The sequence below is a fragment of the Gobio gobio genome (genome assembly GCF_949357685.1).
Source record: "Gobio gobio genome assembly, chromosome: 20".
Classification (NCBI taxonomy): Eukaryota; Metazoa; Chordata; class Actinopteri; order Cypriniformes; family Gobionidae; genus Gobio; species Gobio gobio.
This window is the reverse complement of record NC_137113.1, coordinates 6,969,372-6,997,219: the sequence shown is the minus strand read 5'-3', so window position 1 is coordinate 6,997,219 and position 27,848 is coordinate 6,969,372. Positions and strand designations below refer to the sequence as shown.

General features: G+C 38.0%; 1 protein-coding gene across 1 annotated transcript in view; it reads right to left on the bottom strand.

Moving 5' to 3' along the window:
• The window catches only part of dock1 (dedicator of cytokinesis 1), a gene marked incomplete at its 3' end in the record, with an annotated part of 157,184 nt that overhangs the window by 51,844 nt on the left and 77,492 nt on the right, over positions 1–27,848 (bottom strand). The window contains exons 10-17 of the mRNA XM_079845555.1: positions 27,258–27,330; positions 24,051–24,190; positions 20,662–20,787; positions 19,670–19,794; positions 15,394–15,492; positions 14,951–15,023; positions 6,365–6,468; positions 5,681–5,861 (exon numbers count right to left, since the gene is read on the bottom strand). Coding sequence (XP_079701681.1) covers positions 5,681–5,861; positions 6,365–6,468; positions 14,951–15,023; positions 15,394–15,492; positions 19,670–19,794; positions 20,662–20,787; positions 24,051–24,190; positions 27,258–27,330 — 921 coding nt within the window. The remainder of the gene's footprint in view (positions 1–5,680; positions 5,862–6,364; positions 6,469–14,950; positions 15,024–15,393; positions 15,493–19,669; positions 19,795–20,661; positions 20,788–24,050; positions 24,191–27,257; positions 27,331–27,848) is intronic.

Genomic DNA, 27,848 nt, shown 5'->3' with positions numbered 1-27,848 from the left:
AAACAAATATATTCAACCACAGAATGCCACAATTAGCCAATCAGAATCAAGTACTCCAGTGTGCTGCATAATAAAATAAGACAATGAGAGCAGAAGAACAGCAGAGACTGGACGTGTGTCCGTGTGGGAGAGACGTTTCAGAGAGTTAAAGATCCCACCATTTACAACCCCAGCCTGTGGGTTTAATAGACACCACATCAGAGAGAATCAGAGACAGAAAGAGCTGTCTGGCAATTGGAAAGGAGAGTGGTGCTGCCATTCTTTATTAAAAACGACTCATCCCTCGCTCTTACTGGTCGAGAGAGGTTTCCGTCTTCAGACTGCTCTTCAATCATTCTAGTGTACTTCACAAACCGGGATGCAAAAAAGAAAGAAGTCAAACCGCCACCGCAAAGCACACGTTCACCAGTGCTCCAGCATTGATTTATACCTGCGATGATGATGCAGAAACCAGAATTAACGATTCAACATACAATGTCTCCAGAAAACAAAGTCGGCGTTGATGGACAAGGCCTCACAGGGGGGAAAGGGCTTCTGTGGCCTACAACAATAAAAACCTGTGTTTATATGCTAATGTCTTCCGTCTGACGAATCCTTAGCGACCTCATTACCTCGTCTACCTGCCGAACGGAGATTTTCTCAGAGATTTTTGACAAAGGTCTTCATTAAAGCTCCGTCTAAACTGGCCCCGTGGCTCAGGGGTCGCGTAAAACCACACGCTAATAGTCACGCAAGTCGTTAGCACCTCTGTAATCAATTCGCAAGCACGGACGGCCTCATAACACGCTATGTGAGAGGAATTATTTTGTCGTCCGGCGGGGATAAAGATGGCCTATAAACCTCTCAGATTGCACATCCACGCTGCATAGCGTGAGGAGTATCAATGCTTCACGCCGCTTGTGTCTTCGTGTAGCAGGGGAGCTTTGAAATTAGAGCAGAAAACATCTTGGCATTCTGACGGCAGTCAAGTGTTTGCTAGCTCCGCTTTTAAGTGTCTCAAAGTGTCTCAGAAGCACAAGCTGATTTACATCAAAAGATCAGCAACTGTTGCGAAGTTTACTGATAGTGCACTTATTTCCCTCTACTTAGAAGAGAGCCTGGGAATGGGACACGCCTGGTTCAGGAAATGTGAAATCTCACTTATAATTATCTATGAAGTAAAAAACATTTTTGCATGCTTTGTTTTTTCAATGTGGGTTCCATGGTAATACTTATTCTATTGTGTCTGTAGGTCAAACTGTAACCGTGTTTAATGCAATTTACCAAAGGAAAAAAAAAAAGGAAATAGCAAACAGATCAAAACAGTATTATGATATATTAAATTATGACTAGACAAAAACACATTACAAAAAGAAAAATGGAGAAAATATCATTTCTTTTATATAGACTTTTATTATGACAGTCGCCAGCGGAACTTTTATTATGACAGTCGCCATACCACCCGTATGAGTTAACGCAGCTCTGTTTATCATATTAGACACATCTAAGTGTGTTGAAAATTATGTTATGACGTTACTCTGTGCGTTCTCTCTGCGGCTGCTATGATGACACTTGTTCACACTGCAGTGAGAGTAAAGCGTTTCTGCTAAATAAAACCAGAAACCGAGGGGAACGCAGATATGACGCCATTGACAGGCGACTCCCTCACACGTCCCGGTTTCTTGGTTAAAATAATAATTTCTCACGATTTACAAATAGTTGGAAACATTTGGGATATTGTAAGTACTCAACTGAACAAAATATATAACACTGGCCTAGTGGTTTTTGGATATTCTACTCCAAACAATTTGACATAGTGTACCTTTAACAAATATTTTTAATATTTTCAATCTTCAATCACATTTTTTTTATGTTTTAAATGTTATTTTATGAGGTTTGTGCTTTTAGAAATGGATCGTTAATCTCCCTAATTATGCTAATTACTTTGCATTTAAAGGGTGATTTCACACAAAAATGAAAATTCTGTCATTACTTACTTACCGTCATGTCGTTGGACACCCGTAAGTTCATCTTCGGAACACAAATTATTTTAGTTGATATCCGATGGCTTAGAAAGGCCTCTATTGGCACAATGCACTTTACACTCTAAAAGACCCATAAAAAGCACTAAAGACGTCGTTACAAAGTCCATCTCACTACAGTGGTTCAGCAATAACTTTATGAAGCGACGAGAATAGTTTGTGCGCAAAAAAAAACCTAAATAACAACTTGTATAGTGATGACGATTTCAAAACACGACATCATGAAGCTTCGAAGCGTTATGAATCAGCGAGTCGAATCATGATTCGGATCGCGTGTCAAACCGCCAAACTGCTGAAATCATGTGACTTTGGCAATCCAAACCGCTGAATCGACTCACTGATTCATTACGCTTCAAAGCTTCATGATGCCGTGTTTTGAAATCGTCATCACTATATAAGTCATTATTTAGGGTTTTTTGGCACACAAAAACTATCCTCGTCGATTCATAAAGTTATTTTAGAACCACTGTAGTGAGATGGACTTTGTAACGACGTCTTTAGTAGCTTTTAAGGGTCTTGAGAGTGTAAAGTGCATTGTGCCAATGGAGGCCTTTCAGAGCCATCAGATTTCAACTAAATCTTCATTTGTGTTCCGAAGATGAACGGAGGTATTACGGGTGTCGAACGACTTGAGGGTAAGTCATTAATGACAGAATTTTCATTTTGGGGTGAACTAACCCTTTAAGGCTCATCCTTGACCCCTTTGTCATCTATGATAAGTTTGCATATTATTTCAGGGTTATTTTAGTTAAAAAAACACGCCGACTTTTTGGGACTTTATCTTATTCTCCGTATCCCCCAGAGTTAGATAAGTCCATACATACCATTCTCATCTCTGTGCGTGCCATAACTCTGTCTGTCTGATAATATACAGCGCCTGAAAATAGACTAACTTCTGTCAAAATAACCAACGTGACAACCTGCTTGCACAGAGAGCATACTGGGGACTATTTACCATTGCTGTGTAATATCATTGCGCCGCTGCACCCATGGTATGGCACAAAGTTCCTTGATTATTACGCAGGAATGAGAGTATAGTTCATAGCCATATCGTTCTAGAAAATCACAACTTTTCATTTTCCGTCAGTCTTAGTACAAGATGTAAATACACACATCACAACATGTAAATAGGAAAATGTTGGCGTTATTTTGTCACTTATTGAGCAGTAGGCTAGCTGGAGCCATTTACCTCCAGTCTTTGTGCTAAGCTAGGCTAGCGGTGGGTGCGTCAGACAGAGTTATGGCACCCACAAAGATGAGAATGGTATGTATGGACTTATCTAACTCTGGGGGATACGGGGAATAAGATAAAGTCCGAAAAAGTCGGCGTGTTCCTTTCACTAAAACAAAAAACATAAAAAAAAATATTATTGTATAAATAAAATTACATTTAAAAATGAAATAAAAAAAGTAAAATAGATAAAATAGAATAATTAAAAAAAATTATAATAATTAAAAACATCTCATTTTAATAAAATTGTATAAACTAAAAAGACATTAAAATGAAAATACAAAAATAAAAACTAATTCCAACTATTAATAACTATAATAGTATCTCAATTATACTATTTTTTACTGTTAATGTGCTGTAAAATGAGGACAGCTCCAGTCAGGGACAGGACACCAAAAACCGAGACGGTCTTCGGAAAACAGGGACGTCTGTCCACCCTAGAATGTGCATTAAAACAAACAGGCTATGAAGAGTTGGATTTAGCATTTACTCCAGCATTTATTTTAAAAGTCAGGACTTCCATTCGTAATAACAGCTGCACGTTCTCTCGTTCATTTTTCACCCAGTGGTCCGTCTCCTCCTCATACCAGCTCTGGTCTGAAGCGCATGCACTAACTGAGGCTATTTCAGAAGCCGATTTCACTCCATCTCACTCTCGCACATATATTTTGTCTTCATCTTTGCCTTCGCAGGGCCAGCATGCTCTCTGATGTGACTTCACGCATCTCAATCTTAATGGTGGCATCACTAACGCTTGGCTGTTCTGCATTCTGGCCGTGTTTGACCCTGAATCACTCAGAAGACACGTGTATCCGTATCATGCGTTATTTACAACATATCTCTCTGAGCAGTCTGAGGCACTATCATTCATTTAAACATGCAACTATCTATGACACTTTTATTTAGCAAGGACGCATTAAATTGACCAAAAGTGACAGTAAAGACATTTATGTCTTTTGTAAGATTTCTATAAAAACACATACTATTTTTGTAACAATTTAAAGCCAAATTGTGTCCGCACCACTAGAGTCACTAAATTAATCTATAAAATGAATGAAGGTTATCAAGTTATTCCCAAACACTCCCTCTGTCTTCCATTGTTTGGATAAACACGTAGCCCCGCCCCCAAACTCCTGCAATTGTTGAATCAGGGATGCTCAAACATACACATCATCAAATGAATGTCACATTAAGCGAGTCTGATGTTAATTCAGTAACCACTCAGATTGATTCAAAAGCTTTCTGAAAGATTCATTTGCAAAGGCTCAATTGAATCATTTGCCACTAGAAGACAACTAACTTGAAAAACGTGTTGTCTATTTATGGTCTTCACATTTTGTTGTGTTAACCACCTGGTTTATTACAATCAATTTAGACTGCAAGCTCACAACTCGGAGGCAATATAACTTTGTTTGCTATGGCGCTGTAGATGAATCGATGAAAGAAACACCGGACTCATTTCTTTCTTTTATTCTGTATCATTTATTTTCATTTGCCTACACTTGGATGACTATACGCTCCCGCTGCGATCTCTATCTCTGATTTTAAGTTCCTGCGGTATTTTAAACTCCCTCACCGCAGTGGTCTCCAGTCGTGAACCCATCCGCCGTACATATGATGGGTAAGCAGTTTCTGTAAGATTCATAGAGCAACAAACACATGCCTAAAGAGGAGAGGAGGGAGTAAAGGAGCGATTGCGTCAGAGGACTGCAGTGGACTTCACTGCATCCTGTATGTGATCCGACTGTAATAATCTTCCCGCATCTGCACTTCCTCACAGCCGCCAATCGAACACTTGATGTGTCGTCTTTAAATCACAAAACATACAGATGTCAACGTGAAATCTAAAATTCCCCCATTTACTGCTTGTTAGACATTCCTAATCGCTCCTTGTTATTCTTAATAAAAATATTGTTTTGGAAACAGTATTCTCTGGTGGCTGTGGCTCTTTCAGCAGATAATGCGCCGCCACAAAACAAAAACTGTTCAGGAATGTTTTGAGGAGCCCAACGACGAGTTTGGCCTCCAAATTCCCCAGATCTCAATCCAATCGGGCATCTGTGGGATGTGCTGAACAAACAAGGCCCCACCCACTTACAGGACTTAAAGGATCTGCTGCTAAGATCTTGGTTGGATCTTAAAATTAAAATGATTAAAATATAAAAAATATTTCAAAATATTAGTGAAGACTGTAATAGTATCTCAATGATACTAAAATAACTGGTTGACATTAGCAAGCACTTATTTTTCAACTACCTGTGGATTTAAGTAAGAATAAGTATAGGTCAGAAACACACCACTTTAGTGCAGTAAAAAGGTTGCAAACTACCATGGCTACTTCCACTGATAAGAAGAGTAGAGAAAGGATGGAGAGGAAAAGATGAGGAGAATGGATTGGGAAATGATGAATGAAGTTGATGTGTCTCACCGTTCTGTGTGAGTTTGGTGGAGCACACCAGCGTTGAGATCTGAAACGAGTCTTTGCTGATGGTGAAGCTGCCGAGATTCTGCGTGTTCTTCCCCGATGATGGATTTCTTTCCTCCATCTCTGGTTTGGTGGAGGCCAAGCTTAGGTACATGGTGGAGTCCTCCAATTTCTTGGCTTCTGCCTACAAATAGAGAAACACACAGTCATGAGTACAATCCCTCTTTACACACGACTGAAGAATCCCTCCAGTTATTGACAGCTGTCAATCAGTGAACAGTGAACACATTCTTCAGGGTTGTTGAAACAAGCGTTTGTGCTGTTTTTTTTTATTCATTTGATTTAACGTTTCCAGAGCCAGATTTGCTCAAGCATTCAAAACCAATAACACATCAGTTGTAAAGTGATGATTTGTATGAGGGTTAATTTTCATAGCTCAAAAAGGATTTGACCAGGCGACATTCCGCATTAATGAAGCTATTTAATATGCAGATGTGAAGCGATTGAATACACGAACAAAGCTTAATTGCATAATGATTACATTGTGATGTGAGGTCAAAGGTTAAACGAGACAATCGAGGACAAGCAGCATCAGTACACAACTCACATCTCTGTCTGTGTGTGAGTATGTGTGTGTGAGTGTGTGTGTGTTTGATAACTGCACACAGGCGATTGTGTTAGTTTCACCTTATAGACGATGAGATCGTGTTCTCCGTCCCTCAGCGTTGTGCCGTCATACCGCATCAGCTTAACAAACGACAGAGCAAAGTTCTTCTCTGATTTATCCTTGCCTGCAGAGAAAAACATTGCATATTTAATACTAATAAATATTAGTAGTTGACCTCTAAATGTTACTTTGCTCTTTTTAATTGTATTAAAAAGAACACTGCATTGAAAAGAGTAGGGCTGCCCTCTAATATTCGGCTAATCCTTAGTCAACTAGAAGGGGATTAGTCAACCAAAAATTGTATTTGTCAGTTAGACGCAGGAAAAAAAAAACCTTCTGTTGAAGTCATGCGGTCCGTGAGGGTCAGATCGTTAATGGTGGTTTTTTGTGGTCATTACAGCATCTCGGGAAGGGAATCCAAACGTTCACCTATCATCCATCAAACTCAATCATTTGAAACATGTAAGTAGTAGCAACTTTACATGGCTGCTCGCTCTAACATTAACCTAGATAAATGTGTGCTTTTATTAGGAGCATTTCCACGTGTTTGTGTGGAGTGTGGAAGCTGAAGTATAACGCGCTTACATGGAGGCGCCGGCGCGATCACTTGCCTTTTTTCCTGACAATAGTGGAAACAACTTAAAATATTGTGTCACTTTGAGTCATACCATAGACTGTAAATAAAGATGGACGCTGCACCTTCACTCTCTTCCATTGTAGTAACTGAAGCTACCAGTGTCTAAATATGCCGCTGACATCTTGGGTCTCAAGTCTCAAGTGGAGCAGCGATATCAAGGTCCCGCCTAATCAATCACACGCCCCTGAACTAAGTGTGACAATTTTTCAGTTTCTTTAGAACATTTTAACAAAAAATGTCTTTAAAAGCAAAAAAAAAGTTTACTGTGGTTAGAGCAACAAAAACATCTTTAAAACATAGGCTAATCCAGAAGAAAAACAACTTTAGCGCTCGCTGAGAAGCCAAATTCAGTGTGTGCACATATTGAGAAAACCTGAGAAAAAAAAGAAAACCTGCCGAGCTGCAACAGTCATGTTAGAGACATTTAACGAATCACTCAGCAAAAAGAAGCCTTTGTTCAGAATTTTCCATTCGTTTGAAACATTGTGCAGTAGTTCAGAAATATTCGATAAGTCATTCCAAAAGTTAATCCACGGATGTTGGTAGGTTTATGTATATCCAGGCCAGCTACGGAGACACAGGAGTGTTATTAAGCATTAATGGCAAGGAAAGAGCCTTATAGCCTACTTGAGCACCACTTCATTATTTTGGCTAAGAATTTAGTTTGTTGGAAATATGAACTTAATTTAGAAGTGCTTTTGAAATGAAAAACTTTGCATTTAATAGGCAAAATACATTTTTGAAATGGAGAGGCAGCCGCAGCGAGCGCAGACACAGAGCGGCCAGAGAAACGGAGGAGCGACTGCTGTAAGGCGTTTGAACAAAACTGCGGAAAAACTGCATAAAACGTGCGGTTGTTGAACCCTCTCACCGGGAAAAGTGTCTCTGTCTCCACGGGTGCGACGCCCTTGAGCAGGTCGTAGTTTGTCCATTTTATCTTAAATGAAGGCAATTCACCAGCATACGAACGTTCGCCTATCAACGGGTTGTTCTGTTTGGCCGGTGAAGTGGCCGTTTGAATTGAACACAGAATCGATTCTGAATTTTTGAGAATCAATTCGGAATCGTTGGATAACGAATCGTGATGCATTGATGCATCGACCTTTTCTCCCACCCCTAATGTCAAGCGATTGTCAACCAATTCAAGTGGAAAACTAATATTCTCAGATTATGTAATCCTGATATGTGCATATAGGCGCATCCACTGTGGGGATGACGAGTCAGCATCGTCGACTTAATCTCGGCAGCAGAAAATACAGAAAATATTATCAATAAATTATTAGACAATATTTAGACAGTCTCCATGCTGTTTTTTTTCACGTCACATTCATAATCATTACTTTTACCAGTTCGCTGTATGCATGCGCTTGAGCGCTGATTAGACAATGTATTATATATAGGCAATTAAAGGCTCATTATTATGATTCATATGGCTTATTAATATGACAGCGGCTATTTGCACAGTAAAAATAGCAGTATTGTCTTTGCAATAAGTGTAGTTAGATGATATTTATACTTATAAATAGTGGCAGATACTATTTGCACCACAGTGTTGTTGTACATTAAACAGTATGCAATAATAACAGTGTGTAAATGATCATATTTGTTAAAATTATTAAATGAATGCCGCCTCATTGGGACAATAAAGCCCTCCCTACACCTACCCCTAACCGATAAAACATGTTTTATTAATGTTTTAATAATAACAGGTTATTATTAAAACATGTTTTTCACCTTGTATCCAATTTTTGAATATTTTCTTCATTTTCATTGAAAATAAATGCCTTTCCGATCTGATGTGTGATGGGAACAGGGAATAGAGTGCTCGGCAAAAGGCTGATTCGAACCTCGGATCGATTTGCGTAAAAACTTCATACCACACACCTTACCCCTACACTATTACTACTGTTGACAATTCAGGGTCTTCTGTAATTTTGTCTGGCCCAACCAGACGTCAGTGGGTGGAGTTAGTGTAATTAGACACTCCGTAATAATTATTAATTAGAATGAATAGTTCTATTTAACTAGAAACATTTTTAGTCGAGGGCAGCCCTAGAAATGAGTCATACCTATAAAATAAAATAATTGTATCTGTTTTGATCCTGAAATAACTAAAACTAGATGTCAATCTGACCTGCAACTTGATCTAAACTGAACCTAAACTTATGAAACTTGATTTATTACTTTTACTCTTTTCGTAACTTCAGCAGCTGAATCAAACAGAATCTGACACTGGTCTAGATCAGAGTGTCTAAGCATTCTCTAGCATATTTCAATCAGACAACACCTCTGAGAGCCTGTGTGCTTCATCAAGAGATCCAGCAGTGTCTCTGAATCTAACTGAAAAGAAACATCGCTGAGGTTCTTCACCCCAAATGGAAATGTCAACATCAACCAATGAAAAACCACACAGACAATTGAACCTTCAAACTCAAATCGTCTGCATCAGGGCCAACACAGCACCTGCTGATAGAGGACAGAGAGTCAGAAAGGTTGAAAGGTCATGAGATGACCACCACCATCATCATCATCATCATCATCATCATCATCATCATCATCATCATCATCATCATCGTAGTACCAGAACAAAAGGATTGAGGGAAGCAGGTCCCTACACCGCAGAAAGCCTCTGGCGGTAACAGACAGAATCAACCAGGAGGAGATGAGATTTTTTTTTATGTTTTTACATTCAAAATTGAATCAGAAAGAAAGAGACAGACAGGCAGACATGTGGGGTACGACAGGGATGAAGATCCCAACAACTGATTCTCCCTGACATTTGACTGCCTGTCATCATCAATCTGTTTGAGAGAACGGATTTTAATGCCAGTGTTTAAAAGCTCAGATGATAACAGAAATCCCTATAAATTGAACTGAATGTCAGTGTTTCAAAACATGTTAGAATGTTAGCCTTAATGTTATCTATAAGCTAGTGTGCTACAAAAACAATGACGCATTACAAACAATCTCTCAATTCCATCAATCCAATTTTCTGTCCAATCAAATGCTCTATAGAATCTGTGGCCCCACCCCCTACATTATAAACAGACGCTGAAGCTGCGGCTGAAATCAGTCACTTATTCACACGTTTACAATTTCCAACATGGTGAATGGCACAGTGCACTATATAGGGAATAGGGAACGATTCAGGTGGTGCAAATATGCTTTCCATTGGGGTGGAATGAAGTCTGGTTTCACATTAGTGTCACATGAACCGCCACAGCTCCGGTCCAGAGACACAATAGCACAGAGCAGATCATGTGATCGAGTCGGTCCAGAGACACAATAGCACAGAGCGGATCATGTGATCGAGTCGGTCCAGAGACACAATAGCACAGAGCGGATCATGTGATCGAGTCGGTCCAGAGACACAATAGCACAGAGCAGATCATGTGATCGAGTCGGTCCAGAGACACAATAGCACAGAGCAGATCATGTGATCGAGTCGGTCCAGAGACACAATAGCACAGAGCAGATCATGTGATCGAGTCGGTCCAGAGACACAATAGCACAGAGCGGATCATGTGATCGAGTCGGTCCAGAGACACAATAGCACAGAGCAGATCATGTGATCGAGTCGGTCCAGAGACACAATAGCACAGAGCAGATCATGTGATCGAGTCGGTCCAGAGACACAATAGCACAGAGCGGATCATGTGATCGAGTCGGTCCAGAGACACAATAGCACAGAGCGGATCATGTGATCGAGTCGGTCCAGAGACACAATAGCACAGAGCGGATCATGTGATCGAGTCGGTCCAGAGACACAATAGCACAGAGCAGATCATGTGATCGAGTCGGTCCAGAGACACAATAGCACAGAGCGGATCATGTGATCGAGTCGGTCCAGAGACACAATAGCACAGAGCGGATCATGTGATCGAGTCGGTCCAGAGACACAATAGCACAGAGCGGATCATGTGATCGAGTCGGTCCAGAGACACAATAGCACAGAGCAGATCATGTGATCGAGTCGGTCCAGAGACACAATAGCACAGAGCAGATCATGTGATCGAGTCGGTCCAGAGACACAATAGCACAGATCGGATCATGTGATCGAGTCGGTCCAGAGACACAATAAGACAGAGCGGATCATGTGATCGAGTCGGTCCAGAGACACAATAGCACAGAGCGGATCATGTGATCGAGTCGGTCCAGAGACACAATAGCACAGAGCGGATCATGTGATCGAGTCGGTCCAGAGACACAATAAGACAGAGCGGATCATGTGATCGAGTCGGTCCAGAGACACAATAGCACAGAGCAGATCATGTGATCGAGTCGGTCCAGAGACACAATAGCACAGAGCGGATCATGTGATCGAGTCGGTCCAGAGACACAATAGCACAGAGCAGATCATGTGATCGAGTCGGTCCAGAGACACAATAGCACAGAGCGGATCATGTGATCGAGTCGGTCCAGAGACACAATAGCACAGAGCAGATCATGTGATCGAGTCGGTCCAGAGACACAATAGCACAGAGCAGATCATGTGATCGAGTCGGTCCAGAGACACAATAGCACAGAGCAGATCATGTGATCGAGTCGGTCCAGAGACACAATAGCACAGAGCAGATCACGTGATCGAGTCGGTCCAGAGACACAATAGCACAGAGCAGATCATGTGATCGAGTCGGTCCAGAGACACAATAGCACAGAGCAGATCATGTGATCGAGTCGGTCCAGAGACACAATAGCACAGATCGGATCATGTGATCGAGTTGGTCCAGAGACACAATAGCACAGAGCAGATCATGTGATCGAGTCGGTCCAGAGACACAATAGCACAGAGCAGATCATGTGATCGAGTCGGTCCAGAGACACAATAGCACAGAGCAGATCATGTGATCGAGTCGGTCCAGAGACACAATAGCACAGAGCAGATCATGTGATCGAGTCGGTCCAGAGACACAATAGCACAGAGCAGATCATGTGATCGAGTCGGTCCAGAGACACAATAGCACAGATCGGATCATGTGATCGAGTCGGTCCAGAGACACAATAGCACAGAGCAGATCATGTGATCGAGTCGGTCCAGAGACACAATAGCACAGAGCAGATCATGTGATCGAGTCGGTCCAGAGACACAATAGCACAGAGCGGATCATGTGATCGAGTCGGTCCAGAGACACAATAGCACATAGCGGATCATGTGATCGAGTCGGTCCAGAGACACAATAGCACAGAGCAGATCATGTGATCAAGTCGGTCCAGAGACACAATAGCACAGAGCAGATCATGTGATCGAGTCGGTCCAGAGACACAATAGCACAGAGCGGATCATGTGATCGAGTCGGTCCAGAGACACAATAGCACAGAGCGGATCATGTGATCGAGTCGGTCCAGAGACACAATAGCACAGAGCAGATCATGTGATCGAGTCGGTCCAGAGACACAATAGCACAGAGCAGATCATGTGATCGAGTCGGTCCAGAGACACAATAGCACAGAGCAGATCATGTGATCGAGTCGGTCCAGAGACACAATAGCACAGAGCGGATCATGTGATCGAGTCGGTCCAGAGACACAATAGCACAGAGCGGATCATGTGATCGAGTTGGTGCAGATGTTTGAATTCTGCACAGAATTCTGTATTTTAAAGGAACACGCCGACTTTTTGGGACTTTAGTTGATTCACTGTATCCCCCAGAGTTAGATAAGTCCATACATACCATTCTCATCTCCGTGTGTGCCATAACTCAGTCTGACGCACCCACCGCTAGCCTAGCTTAGCACAAAGACTGGAGGTAAACGGCTCCAGCTAGCCTACTGCTCAATAAGTGACAAAATAACACCAACATTTTCCTATTTACATGTTGTGATGTGTATAGTAACAGTGTGTACAAATAACAAGGTCACATGAGACACAGCCATCTTCTAACCATAGATACTGTGAACTATATTCTCAGAAGGCGAAGCACTGCTACTGCGTGCAGTTGAGTTCTGTTGACAACTATGCATCTCTCAACACGTCACTTACTCCGCAGTGTAAATCATTATTCGTTACACTAACTCAGTCCAGACCTGCCATAAAAATAATCTTCAGAATGACAACTTGTTTAAAAATGTGGCATTTCAGCACATCTAGACAACAACTGTGCTGAGATCAGCAGTCGATGTGTGAAACTTTGAGACCCCTTACTGTCACAGTATTTATTCTCCGATCAGCTGACACGACGTTTATTTGCTCCAGATTGTCTGTTTGCGCTGAATGATTTGTTTTACATCCTCCGCCCATCGCCTGGCAAACAGTGCCCAACAACAAAACCCCACCCCTCTCATCCTGGCGCTGCCGTGGCAACATGTGGTGGGCAGATGGAGAGACGCGGCTGCCAGGATAAGGTTGAACACACACGGCTAAGTGTGATGACCGCAGACGTACGCCAGACGCCTCTTGGCCCATAAACAACCTTCCAGGGTTCTTAAACATGCTCGTACTCACTGCCAATATGATTCACAAACTCCCTCTCAGCAAAACACACAAACAAACAGCTAGAAAACAACTTCAGAACTGCATAATAAACCAGATTTTTACATCTTCTGAAGAGGTTATGAGTGGCATTCGCCCGTGCTAAACTCACCACAGCACATGGGTGTTCTGGGCGATTGCCATTACATTTCATGTGGTTGATAAGACATTCAAAATATAGTGTGCAGCTATGTGTGTGCTAGGGAATTCTGGGTGGTTGCTTGGGCTCTGGTACGTTGTTACTCCAATATTTACAACTAAAGTTAAAGCATAACCAAAAGCAAAGATGAACACACAAATCAAATTGGCATCTTTTTTTTATTTTGTATTATTTTATTTTTAGTCTCTAGTTGTTCACCAATTAAAAACAAAAAATATATACCTAAAATAATTAGTAAGAGTCTATTAAATTAAATTAAATTAATTAAATTAAATTAAATTAAATTAAATTAAATTAAATTAAATTAAATTAAATTAAATTAAATTAAATTAAATTAAATTAAATTAAATTAAATTAAATTAAATTAAATTATTTAAAAAATTAGTAACGATCATTAAAAATTAATTAATAAAATGACATTTAAAATGAAAAAATATAATTATAAAATAAAATATAACATATAAAACATAAAAAATAAATAAAATAAATAAAATAAAATACAACAAAATAAAACAATAAAAATAAATAAAATAAAATAAAATAATATAAAAAATAAATAAAATAAAATAAAATACAACAAAATAAAACAATACAAATAAATAAAATAAAATAAAATAATATAAAAAATAAAAAATAAAAAAAAAAAAAATAAATAAATAAATAAATAAATAAAATAAAATAAAATAAAAAATAAATAAAATAAAAAATAAAATAAATAAAATAAAATAAAGTAAAAAAATAAAATAAATAAATAAATAAATAAATAAAATAAAGTAAAATAAAAAAAATTTAATAAAATAAAAAGATGTAAAGTGCAGCCAAGCAGTTGCTTGAGCATTCTGGGTAGTTGCCATGGTGTTTCTATGCAGCTGCTGTGTTCAGAATGTTTTTAGTGAGGTGAATTCTGAGTGGTTGCTAGGATGATTTGAGGTATAATTCCATGTGTGTAGAACAAACGGTAAGAGATGAGCTGTGCATCCGTCCAAAACTCTGGAGTCTAGTGTTTTATAACTAATCTTACATATGAGCAACAGCAAAGCCGAGCACCACAAACGCACACCTAACAGCCTATTTAACAACAGCAGACTCATTCAGATGCAAACGGCATAGTCATAAATTATTTTCATAACCCACTGAGATATAAATTAAAAAGAATGCTTGAGAATATTTAAAGAGGTGTAAAGCACGACACCACCGGCGGAATGTGCTGCTGTCTAGCACATGCTGTGACCTCAACCACACTTCAACTTTACTAGAGTAAATTTCCAGGCAGCAGGTAAGCCACACGCTGGTTAAACAGCTCTGAAAGCACTCGCATGTAAACTTTGAGCTGTACTCACAGTCCTGAGACGATCTGTGTTTGAATGTGAACCGCAGGTGACTCCTGTTGACGTCTTCAATTGGGATCGCGACCTGCAACGAAGAATATCACAAACAAGATGGATCTCACACATACATAAAGACGAGCTTAGAAAGAGAAAAATATTAATAAGATACATAAATGTGGATCAAAACAGACACTTAAGCAGGGTGCATTAGCGATGACCTTTACATTGAACTTTGTTCAAACTATTTTTAAGATTTTAAACATTTAAAACAGGGTCAAATCACGCATTTTTTCCCCTTTGAGGTCCAATTATAAAGCTAATATATGGTATTTTGTGCATTTATTAACCTGCACTAAAGCTAGTGGATTTCCCAACATGCACTCTAAATTGCACAGCTGAAAAAATTCCCAAAATACATTTGTTTTGAGTACTTAGACATTAGATCTGACGCTCACCTTGAAGGTTTCAAACCAGCGTGGCTGTTTGACCTGGTAGTAGATGACCGATTTATACTCCAGAATGCCTTCATCTCCAGCCCCAGGGAAGATCACGTTCTAGAAGGCAAAGAAAACCCAATGTAGAGTGTATTTAGTGTTACATTTCTTGGTTTTTAGATTATATTAAAAAGACTATTAAAAAGAGGAGGAACCTAAGGCAATAATGATGCTCACTTTGTGCATTCATGCCGGCCAGTAAAAAACAAAATGTTGCACAGAATTGAATTTAATCGGACTCCCTGCCAAGTTCAGAAGCTAATTGAGATAAGATACGAGATTTGAAATATTAAAGAACAAGCTTTATTCTGCCTGCTGGAAAACATAAGGAGCCCATATGCTCTGAGGAGCAAAACAACTGCATGCTTTAGTTTATTTTTTTAATTCTTACCATTGTACACAGTGAGGGTCATGCATTTAACCCTTAAAGACCTAGAACATTTCTGGGTGTCTGACTTGCCTCTACGTTTCTTTATTTTTCTCACCCACTCTAGCAGTTAGCATCATGTCATATATCATTGTAAACAGGAGAACATGACGTTTCCATCTAGCTCATCTGAGAATGCATTCAATTCATAGAACTTTAACCAAAAATTTGGTGTTTTTTACTGTGAACTCAAACAGAACTTCATGAAGTTTGGATGTTTTCCTTTAGAAAGTTAGACTTGGTTGTTTTAGACTTCCAGATGAATTTGTGTCTGCATGTAACAATCCCTCAGCAAGTTATAGCCATTTATTGTAATATTATTCTAGGCGTTTTTGAGTGAAAACAGGTGTATTTTATATACTGACAATGTAGATGTGTCCAAAAAAAGTTCAGGGAGTAAAGTAAATCGAAAGATTGTTATATAATAACACATGCGTTTCCTTGACAAATCAATGCTGCAGATTTTGATGACGCATTGTAACGGTGGTCGCCCAACACTACAAAAATTTGAACAAAAGAAGAAGGTGAGAATCGAACTCGGGACGCCTGCATAGACATGCAGAGCTCTAACCGATTGACCACCGTAATGATGACGCAATCCGGCAGTCCCAAAGCCAATGTTGGCAGCACGGGTGGTTAAGAGTGACCCGGGCACATCGTCACTCTTGTCCTTTCTTCCTTCTCTACCAAGCCACCGAATTAGGAGTACGGTACACACCACAGTCCCTTTCAAAACTTGACAGAGTATTCACAGGCCAAGGGAAAACTGTCTTGAGGCTAACCCGGTAGCACCACCTCCTCCTCACGATGCCCGGAAACGCACACTTTGCCCAAAGATCCACCCGCAATGACTGCCTCCAATGGGAACGTAACGCAATGTTACTCGTCAGTTGAACATGCCCCCTCAATCTTTAAACCTGGCCCCTAAATACACGTACTCATTTCGTTAATTTTCCTCTCCTCCAATCCTGCCCGAGTATAGTTTGGAAGGAGGTGACAGAAAGTGAAAATAAATAAAAGGGGCAGTACAGATAATATCGATTTTGCCTCTGAATAATCAATCGCAAGAAGCGTGATACTTCTGAAAAGCTGAGATTGTCCTCTTTACGTTGCATTAAACAGCATACAGATCGGATTGGCGGTTTAAAAGTTATTACAAATTTTAGAACTATTATTTTTTAGCCGCGGGCGGCTGTCTCGGTCTTAAGGGTTAACACATACACCTGGCCTGTCAAAGCCTGACAAACACACACATGCTACAGCTGACAGGTACCAATTATGAGCAATAAGTGACCAGCCGCTCTACAGGCGCAGGGCGAGAGAGACTGACCGACTGTATGTGGGAACGAAAGATTATGTGGGTAGTAAAAAAAGCACAAAGCAGGGGTGGACGGCAGGAAATAAACAAAAAAAAGAAATTAAAAAGCAACAAAAGAAACAAAGTAACCGCTTTGGTCAAGGTCACCAAAGATCTGTTAATAGCTTCAGATTCTGGTTCTCTCCATCCTTATCCTTCTGGGGCCAGTTGCATAAACTAAGCCATTATGTTAAGACAGTGTCTTAAGATCTAGTATGAGCCACTAGCAGTTAGGCAAGTGGCATTCAGTCTTACTTTTCGTAAAATTAGGCCAGTCTATGTTTTTATGTAACTGATTTTAAAAAGTTATGAACAGTCTTGAAGAAAAAAATGAATGTCTAACTTGTAAGACTAGTCTTAACGGTTTATGCAACCGGCCCCTGGATCTTAGTTCCGCTTTCAATACCGTTAATCACCACCTTTTACTCAAATGCCTTGAAACTGCCTTTGGTGTTTCTGAGACCCCTTTAACCTGGTTTAGATCTTTTCTCTCAGATTTTTATGAGTGGTTTCATGTCTGAGATTGGCTCTGTCCCTACTGGTGTCCCCAAGGGTTAAATTTAAGGCTCCCTTACTTTTTAGCATTTATACATTTCCTCTTGGATTGCTCTTAAAAGGTGATGATACTGCTCTCAAAGTAATCTTCCATTATGAAATCCCAAAAGACCCCATAGTAGCCCTTCTAGGTGTGTGTCCTTCAAAGAGCTCTACACGATCCCAGCCGAGGAATAAGGGTCTTATTTAGCCAAAAATTTTCTAATAAAATAAAAATGTATATACTTTATAACCACAAAGGCTGGTCTTGCACTGCTCGTCTTGCACGTGTGATGTAGGTGGAAGTACCAACCCAGTGTCGAAAAACTTTTCTACTCCAACTTCAAAATCGTTCAACATAGTTGTTTTACCTTTTTTGGGTAAAAGGCATTTGATTTAGTCTTGGCTTCACCGTGGCACCACCCCACCGTCGTTTAGATTTTTTTTATAGTAATACAATTATTCAGTTCAGTTAGAGAACAGACAATACAAATAAAAACTGAACGTGTCTGCTTAATAAAGCATGATCCGACCGTGAGTCTCGGCAGCGGGAGGAGTCATTCATCAGATTTCATTCATTAGACAGTGAGGAGCTGACTGAGAAGATCGCGGAAGATTTGGTTTCAAAGCAAAACGTAAAAGCGCCTATTTAAGGGAGTTTGTCATTTTGTTTTGTTGTTGTGTTTTTCATTAAAAATAATAGGCTAATGAAACCACAATTCAAGCAACCCGCAGCCGAATTTGCGCCAATTCAAAACCGAAAGTAAAATGTGCACGGCAGCACAGAGCGCGCATTTACGGACGAACTGTCATTCATCCATGGCGTGCGTCTCAATCAGCTCCCCAGCTCAGTAGTCAGGGCACTGATCAGGACATAACTCAATGATTGAGACGCACCCATGGCCTCACAGAGCGCGCATTTACGGACGAACTGTCATTCATTCATGGCCTCACAGAGCGCGCATTTACAGACGAGCTGTCATTCACGGTGTGTGCACACTGGCGCGTTTTCAATTCAGTTTTCAGTTGCGTTATGGAAGCCAGAGCGGTCGTGTGCATGTTACTTTCGGTTAGATAGCATTAGTGATTTAAAAGCCGAGTCGGTGATACCGGTATTACCGGTGTTGTCGCACGTCGATTAACCAGTGGGAAAATGTCCTCACCGTCACATCCCTAGTCGCTTTGTAAACACTTGATTGGTACTTCCACCTATGTCACACGTGACCTTTTCAACGTGATTCATAATGCGTGGCGCATCACAGAGCAGTGCAAGAAGAGCTTTTGTGGTTAAAAAGTATATCATTTTAGTTTTAGTTTTTAGAAAATTACATTGTTTTGCTAGATGAGATCCTTATTCCTCGGCTGGGAACGTGTAGAGCCCCCTGAAGCTGAATTGAAACTGCAATTTGGACCTTCAACACGTTGGTTGCCGTTGAAGTCCACTATATGGAGAAAAATCCTGGAATGTTTTGCTCAAAAAACTTAATTTCCTGAAGACAGACAGACATTATCATCTTGGATGAGTCTATCAGGAAATTGAGATTCTGAAGTGAACTAATCCTTTAAGATCTTAAAATATATCTATATATATTACATAGTAGTTGTATGTAGAAAGGGGGAGTTAAATGCAGTACATATATTGCTTTAAAATGTCTAAATCTTCCAATTATACGTGCAACTACTTGATATGCAACTACGCTTTATACAGACAAGGTTAGTTAGTGGTTTTATCATGTTTATCTCTTGTGAATTTTATTTAATTACATATTCATTATTTTTTATTTTCATTAAAACAAAGTCTAAATGATTTTCTACAGTAGTCAACATTATCCCTCAAAAATGCCATCGACAGAGGTTCAGTAATATCGATTCTGGATCGTTCATTATAACGCACGTCACACACACATTGGCTCCATTACCTCGAGTTTCTTTCCATCTTCATCGTGTACAGACATGGTGACCTCCACGTTCTTGGGTGTCGTTTTACTGCCTTTATCAAAATCCCCCTGAACCAGCGTCACGTAAATGTCATTGCGAACATCACCTGCAAAAACATGCACACCGTCTCAATATATGATCTACAGCTAAAAACACCCAGTTCGGAATACAGGTCTTAGCCTTTTATAGGAAAATGCACAAAATGAGCTGAAACAAGTGGTGCTTAAAAATTCAAAGGTCATCATTAGGGTGGTTGCTTACTCTCATTCTATACTTAAAGGTATAGTTCGCCCAAAAATGAAAATCATCCCATATTTTACTCACCTTCAAGCCATCCTAGGTGTATATGACCCAAAAAAGTGCATCCATCCTTTATAAAAATAATCCACATGGCTCCAAGGGCACTTTTTTGGGCTTCAAATTTTGGGCTGTCATTCACTGCCATTATAAAGCTTGGAAGAGCCAGGACATTTTTTAATATAACTCAGATTGTATTCGTCTGAAAGAAGAATGTCATACACCTAGGATGGCTTGAGGGTGAGTAAATCATGGGATGATTTAAATTTTGGGGTGAACTAACCCTTTAAGTGAAAAGTAAACTAATTTAGTTTAGTTCTTGACTATATTCCCAGCTATAGAATTGAACAGGCAGTTTTTGCTGCTGTACCTTTACGACTTCTAAAAGTAAATATTGTGCTCATTTTTATGTGTGAAATGAGTATCAACAACAGCCAAAATGTGTTAAATTCTGAGAGGGATATTAATGTCGTTAAAAGTAATAAAGTTGTTGATATGTAAATGTGGTTAGTCATTTGTGAATGTGCATTGTGGTGAGATTTTAAGTCACTTCTGCAGCTTGGTTTCCATGAAAGATTTGAGTGGACTTCTCATTGGCAATCTCGTATTTTCTCTTTTTCAGAAATGTTTCCATGATCTAATGTAATTATATTCACAGAAGCTACAGTTTGGATACCTGGCATGATGATTTCTGGGAAGCCCATTTTGCGAGCGACAGCGGTGGAACGGTCCACCAGGTGAGGGAAATCTTTACGGATCTGATGAATATCACCTGGAAGCAACTTCAGCGTGACCCACAAACCTGAGGACCAAAAGAAAAAAGTGGAATTAAATGCAAACACACACACACACACACACACACACACACACACACACACACACACACACACACACACACACACACACACACACACACACACACACACACACACACACACACACACACACACACACACACACACACACACACACACACACACACACACACACACACACACACACACACACACACACACACACACACACACACACACACACACACACACACACACACACACACACACAACCTATTTGTGCTTAACAGTTCACAGGAACTTAACTCATTTTAAAATCTCATTATTAATGATCTACAAAAAAATAATTAACACCACCGGATTAGTTTAATGGCTGAGAAAACACCCTGCAGGAAGCAGAGCGACTGATAATGTGTAGGTAAAGAGATTATTGGATTGTGCTGTGAATATTTTATACCAAAACATGAAAGACTAAATGGAGCAATCTACAAACATGAGCTGTTAAGAATATTGATGAAAAACGATGTACTTATAAAACACTTTAAGGAAGTAAAATTCACCTCAAATTCAAAAGGAAAAAACTACAAATGAAAATTATGACCATTAAAATGTTTTTGCACTGACATTACTTTAATAATAATTAAGCATATTTCATCAAGATCCCATAACTGTAATGCAAAATAAATCTCATTCTAGTGTTAATTTCGTCAGACGAGACAAGACTAAATATGTTCGTCAACGGCCTTTTTTTCCATGACGAAGACGAGAATGTCCAAAAACGCTGACTAAGACTAAATTAACATGCACTATTGTTGACGAAAAAGACGAGACTAAAATGTTTTGCATAAAATAAAAACTAAGATAAAATCTCTCTTCATTTTCGTCTATAATCATTCTCTACTTTTTCATCATGAGATAGAATATTCAGCTGTTCAAAATATTCCGAAAGAGTTTGCGCTGTTGCTCAAGTACAGTCTCAGACTCCTGTTGCTGCCAGCCTGTGGCTGATCTCGCGTGGTTCCCGGAGCGCTCAATACTTCTAGCGCTGTGTCAATGGTTAATACATTTGAATGGCTTAAGCGGATACATAACAGCTTCACTGTTTGCAGCAATTTTTGGTAAACAGTACAGCATAGTGAGCATTGATTATTACGTCAGCCACATTTACAGTATCATTTTATTATGGAGAGTGAAGGAGATGCAACATTGTTAACATTAATGTTAATGTTTTTATTGTATTTAGCCCTCAGGTATTCCTTAATAATTGGTCACACTCTTACTCATTGGTGGTCAAATGTGACCATACACCTTAACTATTTTTTAAATAAATAGCCTATATTTTAGTTCAATAATATTTATTGAATATTTTGAGATCTTTTGGTACTAAATACTATTTGTGCAATAAGTATGGTCCATTAATGACCACTTAAAACATTTTTCTTCTAATATTTGTATTATTTATATTACAATTAGTGTAGTAATTAAGGTTCAAATAGAGAATTCCAATGAAAAGAGGAAAATTTAGTGGCTGGAAAAATAAAATGGTTGGTTACTGGTGCCTGTATGGCTCTTTAATAAATATACATGTAGTCTAGTTGCTCAAAAAATGCAGGTTATATGTATTTTATGTAACTTATTTTGCCACACAATATATTAAGTTTTCCTTTGACTAAAACTAGACTAAAATTATGAGACTTTTAGTCAACTAAAACTTGACTAACAAAAAAAAGATATGTGAATGACTAAATATGACTAAAACATTTGGCACAAGACTAAGGGTGCGTCTCAATCAGCTCCCTAGCTCAGTAGTCAGGGCACTGATAAGGGACCCAGCCCATTGACTTATGTCCTGATCAGTGCCCTAACTACTGAGCTAGGGAGCTGATTGAGTCGCACCCTAAGACTAAATAAAAAATAGGTGACAAAATTAACACACTCACATTCCCTACTGTAAAAGTTCAAAACTAAACAGATAAATCTTAATTTAAATAAATAAAGTATAAATATATTTCTTAAGTTTACATTATAGTATTTGTTGTACTGAATTTAAGTTATGTTAAATTAAATGCGAAATTAGAAATAAAAATGTTAAATGTTAATTTATTTATTATACAAATTCTGATGTATACATCAAATTTAAACATCAATTTAAGGTATGCTGATTTCAATTGCATAAAAATAATTGAATGTTAAGTGTACTTTATAGCATTTGTATGAATAAATAATCTAATAATAATTTTTAATTTTAAGTATGCATGACTGAATTTAAGATGATTTGAATTGCATAATTATAAATAATTGAAATATACAAATGTTTGAGTTTTAAGCATATACATAACACATGTGGAATAAATGAATGCATCATGCCAGTCTGTGAGGAATCGCAGGAAGGATGGATTGCATTTGTGGTGATGGACTGTAATGTGATCTGACACCAGCGCATCCAGACAGACCGTGTGTCGTCACACATTCGCTTCCCATTCTCCTCAGCATGAATAAATTCTCAAGCTTGATAAAACCCATTCAACTTCAATTAATTTTGATCAATAACTTTGTCATTTGTAAAATTCAGGCGCTTTTAGATTGTGAAACTCTCTTGGGCAGAAACTCTGACACACGGTTTGATCTTATCTGGGACAGGCCCGGTCTCAATCTCCACAGATCGGTTTTGAAAATCTTCATATTTTTAACTTCTCACACTTAAACTAGGACACACAATCAAACTGCAGTTCACAGCAGTCACTGATTAATGTAGGGACCCATGAAAATCATTATATTTTTTCCCGTTGTATGTATTAAATGTATAAAAAAATATTGTATAAGTTTTATGATTTTAATTAAACACAAATTACATTTTTAGGATCATATAAAATCAGTTTTGTGTAACATTTTTCACAAATTATATATATTTTGTATTATGTTTTAGTGGTATAATTAAAACATAATAAAAAAAAAACATGTCTAATCAATTGAATTTATTAAACTTTTTTTTACAATAATAGAGCCCTATGTTGTCTAATATTTTATTTATTTGTTTGTTTGTTTATTTGTTTATTTTTAGTGTGTTGCCCTTTTAATTTTTTTTCTGATTTATGATTTAATACAAATTTATTATCAAAAAAGGGTGGTAATCATATGAAGGCATATAATATCATTTTAATTCATATTTTAAATTTAAGTTTTGCACAATGTGCTGCTTCAGGAAAATCATAGGGTATGTCCTTAGTATAATGTTCACCCCAGTGCAGGCTTTTGGCCCAGTGACCTTTACCTTGACCTTTGTGATTGACCTCTTTGGCAGCGATGACTTTGTTGATGACGGTCTGAAGGAAGTCGTTCTCGCCTGCCACCCTGGGTGAAAAACGGGAGATGTTCAGCTGCCTGTGGCGAATGGCGTCATCCAACGCTAGCCTGGAGTTCACACGCGACAGGCAACACGCCAGCGGAGAGGAGAGAGAGAGAGAGAGAGAGAGAGAGAGAGAGAAGGAAGAGAAAGAGAGGAGAAGAGTAGTAGCCACAGAGAGCCAGATAAGGGTGGACATGAGCAGAAGAAAAGGAAAGAGAAGAGATGGATGAAGAAAGCGAGAGGGAGAGAGAGAGGGAAGACACCAAACAGTGATACAGATACCATGACAGGGACAAAAGCCATTTTGTTAGCAAACAGTAATGCGGGATGGGTGACAGGAGAGACACAGAGAGATGCTGTAATTCAAGAGATGACCCTCCATCTCACCCAAACACAGATGAAGCTGAGTCTATAAACACACATCAGGACACTATGCAGGCTGCCTATCTGGACTGCACTTTAAAGGCACGGCAGATGCAAAGACTCGTCTAAAAAGGCAGCAAAGTTATGATACCTTTTAATATGCCTCAAACAAGTAATCATAGTAAAACTAGCAAATGAATATTGATTATAAATTAAATATATTGTAAAAAAAAAAAAAAACATTTGTATTTATATGAATATTATTATTTATAATGTAACTGCAAAAAGTGTATTCAATTTAATTAAAATAATAATTTAATATAATTGTCGGCCATATTATTATTATTATTACTAATACTAAATATTTATATCTTATTTATAAAATCATGTTAAATTAACTATCATCACCTGGCAAATGTATTATTATTATTATTATTATTATTATTATTAAAGTTTTTTTTTTCAAACTGTTAATTTTTATTTATCTGGCGATAAATAAAATAATATTAATAATATAATTTTTTTATATAAGTAAAAACAAATTTTAATATTAGTAATATTGTTTTTTAAATATTTTTATATTTTTTATATATTTTTATATATATAATATATGTGTGTATATATATATATATATATGTAAAATAACCTAGCATCATTTTATATAATAACTTATTTTTTATACAATAAAGATCATTATTTATATAATAATTTAATTCAAATGCATTAAAATATATTTAATTATAGTTATCTGGCAAATTTATTAGTAGTAGTAGTAGTAGTAGTAGTAGTTGTAGTAGTAGTAGTAGTAGTATATATGGCAAAAGTATTATTATTAATAAAAATAATAATATTTTTTAAATATTTTATGTTATATATAACATTGTAAAATAACTTATTTTGTATATTTTATATTATATATGGCATTGCACAATAATTTAACACAAATGCATTCAACTATATTTATTATAATTATCTGGCTAATTAATAATTATAATTATTAAATAATGATAAGTCAGTTAACTGGCTTGCTCTTTGCTCTGTCTATGAGAGGCATTTCAAATCAGCCACTAACAAGGCTCCCTCTTTTTCCCTTAGGATGCTGTCTATGCAGGCAGCAGAAGACAGAAGATGGTCCACTGGGTTTAGGAACAGAGCTCATCTGAAGCTGCTACAAATCAAAAACCTCCCTTAAGTGAGAGCACCCGTTTTAAAAACCCCACAAATCCCAACAAACTTCCATTCCTCCTTCTAGTGACCCAGCTGGACTGTGAGAGTGGCAAAGCAGAGAAGACTGAAGTATAGCCTCTGAGTGACAGAATGTGAGGCACGTATGGCTCTCCTACAGAATAAGAGTGTGTGTGTGAAGTGTTGTTTTCAAAGAATAAATACACAGAGCATTCAGATGATACAGCAGAAATCAGGAAAACCGACACAGACAAACTTACACTCAAATGAACCTTCTTATGCCACAAAATAAAAGGCACGACTACACAACACCTCATAAACTCACTAACCCGGAGCCGCGGTTGCCATCACTTTCATTTTTTCCTGATATCAGTGGAAAGAACTTAAAATACTCTGTCGGTTTTGATCACACAGATAAGAGTGTACGCAGCGCATACCGGCCTCACAGACATGAGAAATATGTCTATAGACGTATAGAAATGTCTACTTTAAATGAACCAATTCAAATGGAAATATTCTCTGATTATGGATTTCTCTCCATAGGTGTGTCCACTATACTGTGGAAATGATGAATCAGCATCGACAACTTCTTTGCAGCCGACACGGACTCACATCACTAGGTTATTAATAAATAGGGCTGGGTATTGACACAAATTTTACAATTCGATAGATTTTGAATCAATATTGATTATTTTGGATATATATAAGGTATAATACATGGCAAAGGAAATCAAATCTCTTAACTAATGCTGTAAACTATGGGAGTCAGTTGTAGCCTACTATTCTATATTTTTATAATAATAAAGTTATAATATTAACTTTTACAATTACATAATCATATTTCTACTCCAATTCTTTTTTTGAAATATAAACATTTAAATGCTGGCTGTCTTAAAAACTTGCCAGATTTATTCAAACATGCATTAAATATTGAAAAATATGTTTAAAAATTATAATGAATATGTAATATGGTGCATATATTTAGCAAAACACTCCTCTATAGAGTTAATTTTTCTAGCTGACTAACAAGTTTATGTAATTTTTTATTTTAGGTAAATGTGACCTTGCATGACATTGTTTACAAGCTGTTTTACTGATGTCTTCCCGCGGTTGAAACACTGATTGAGTGATTCCATGTGACATGATACGGATTTCGGTAAGTTGTATCTCTTAACACACTTTCAGATGCTCATTCATGTTTATTTCATGCTGTAATTTGTATTATATACAGACACTTTTTTTCAGTAAAATTGCTGTACCGAAACGTGACTTTAAAACCGAGGTACGTACCGAACCGTCAGTTTTGTGTACCGTTACACCCTTAGTGGCAGCCCTATTTCTTTGTTTGTTTGATGACCTAAAAGCCTCAAATATTAAAGGTCAGTGATTCTTTTTTGGTCACCGTGCAAACATGCATTAAACAGCTTCTATTTCAGTGCCTGTGGTTTTATTGTTCCTGTCTAAAAACCTTGTGCCTAACTAGAAAGCATTTCACACGCTAATAATAGTTTCGAGAGTCATTGTTGTGATGTTCCGTTCACCTTCATAAAGCCTGCTGTGTTGATGTGATGAAGTCATACTCACGGCTGGAATGGAATGAAGTGTTGCTTGTCCTCATCGTCCATCTTGCCCGTGATGATGTCAGTGACGTCCATTACTGCAGAGAGAAGAATGAGAAGAGAATAATATCTGCAGAGAAACAGCCTGGGAAAGCATGATGTCTCAACAACTCCTCAAAAATGAGGAAAACTGTAACCAGCTCACACTTCACCCCAAAATCAAAAGGGGGGAAAAAAACAATGAAATGAGTCTGTATTTATTTGATCAAAAATACAGAATAAAAACAGTAATATTGTGAAATATTATCACAATTTAAAATAATGTATTCAAATGATTTCTGAGGGATCATGTGACACTGAAGACTGCAGTAATGATGCTGAAAACTCACCTTTGATCATAGGAAGAAAAAAAATATTTTAAAGTATATTCAATATATATATATATGTTGTTTTTTGGCATTTTTGATCAAATAAATGCAGGCTTGATTAGAGAGTTCTTTCAAAAACATTAAAATTAGTATGTTTCCAAATTTTGACCTGTACTGTACATTTGTAAAATAAATATATTACATCATGGTAGTAACTGCAGCATTGAATTTAATAAATTCAATAAATA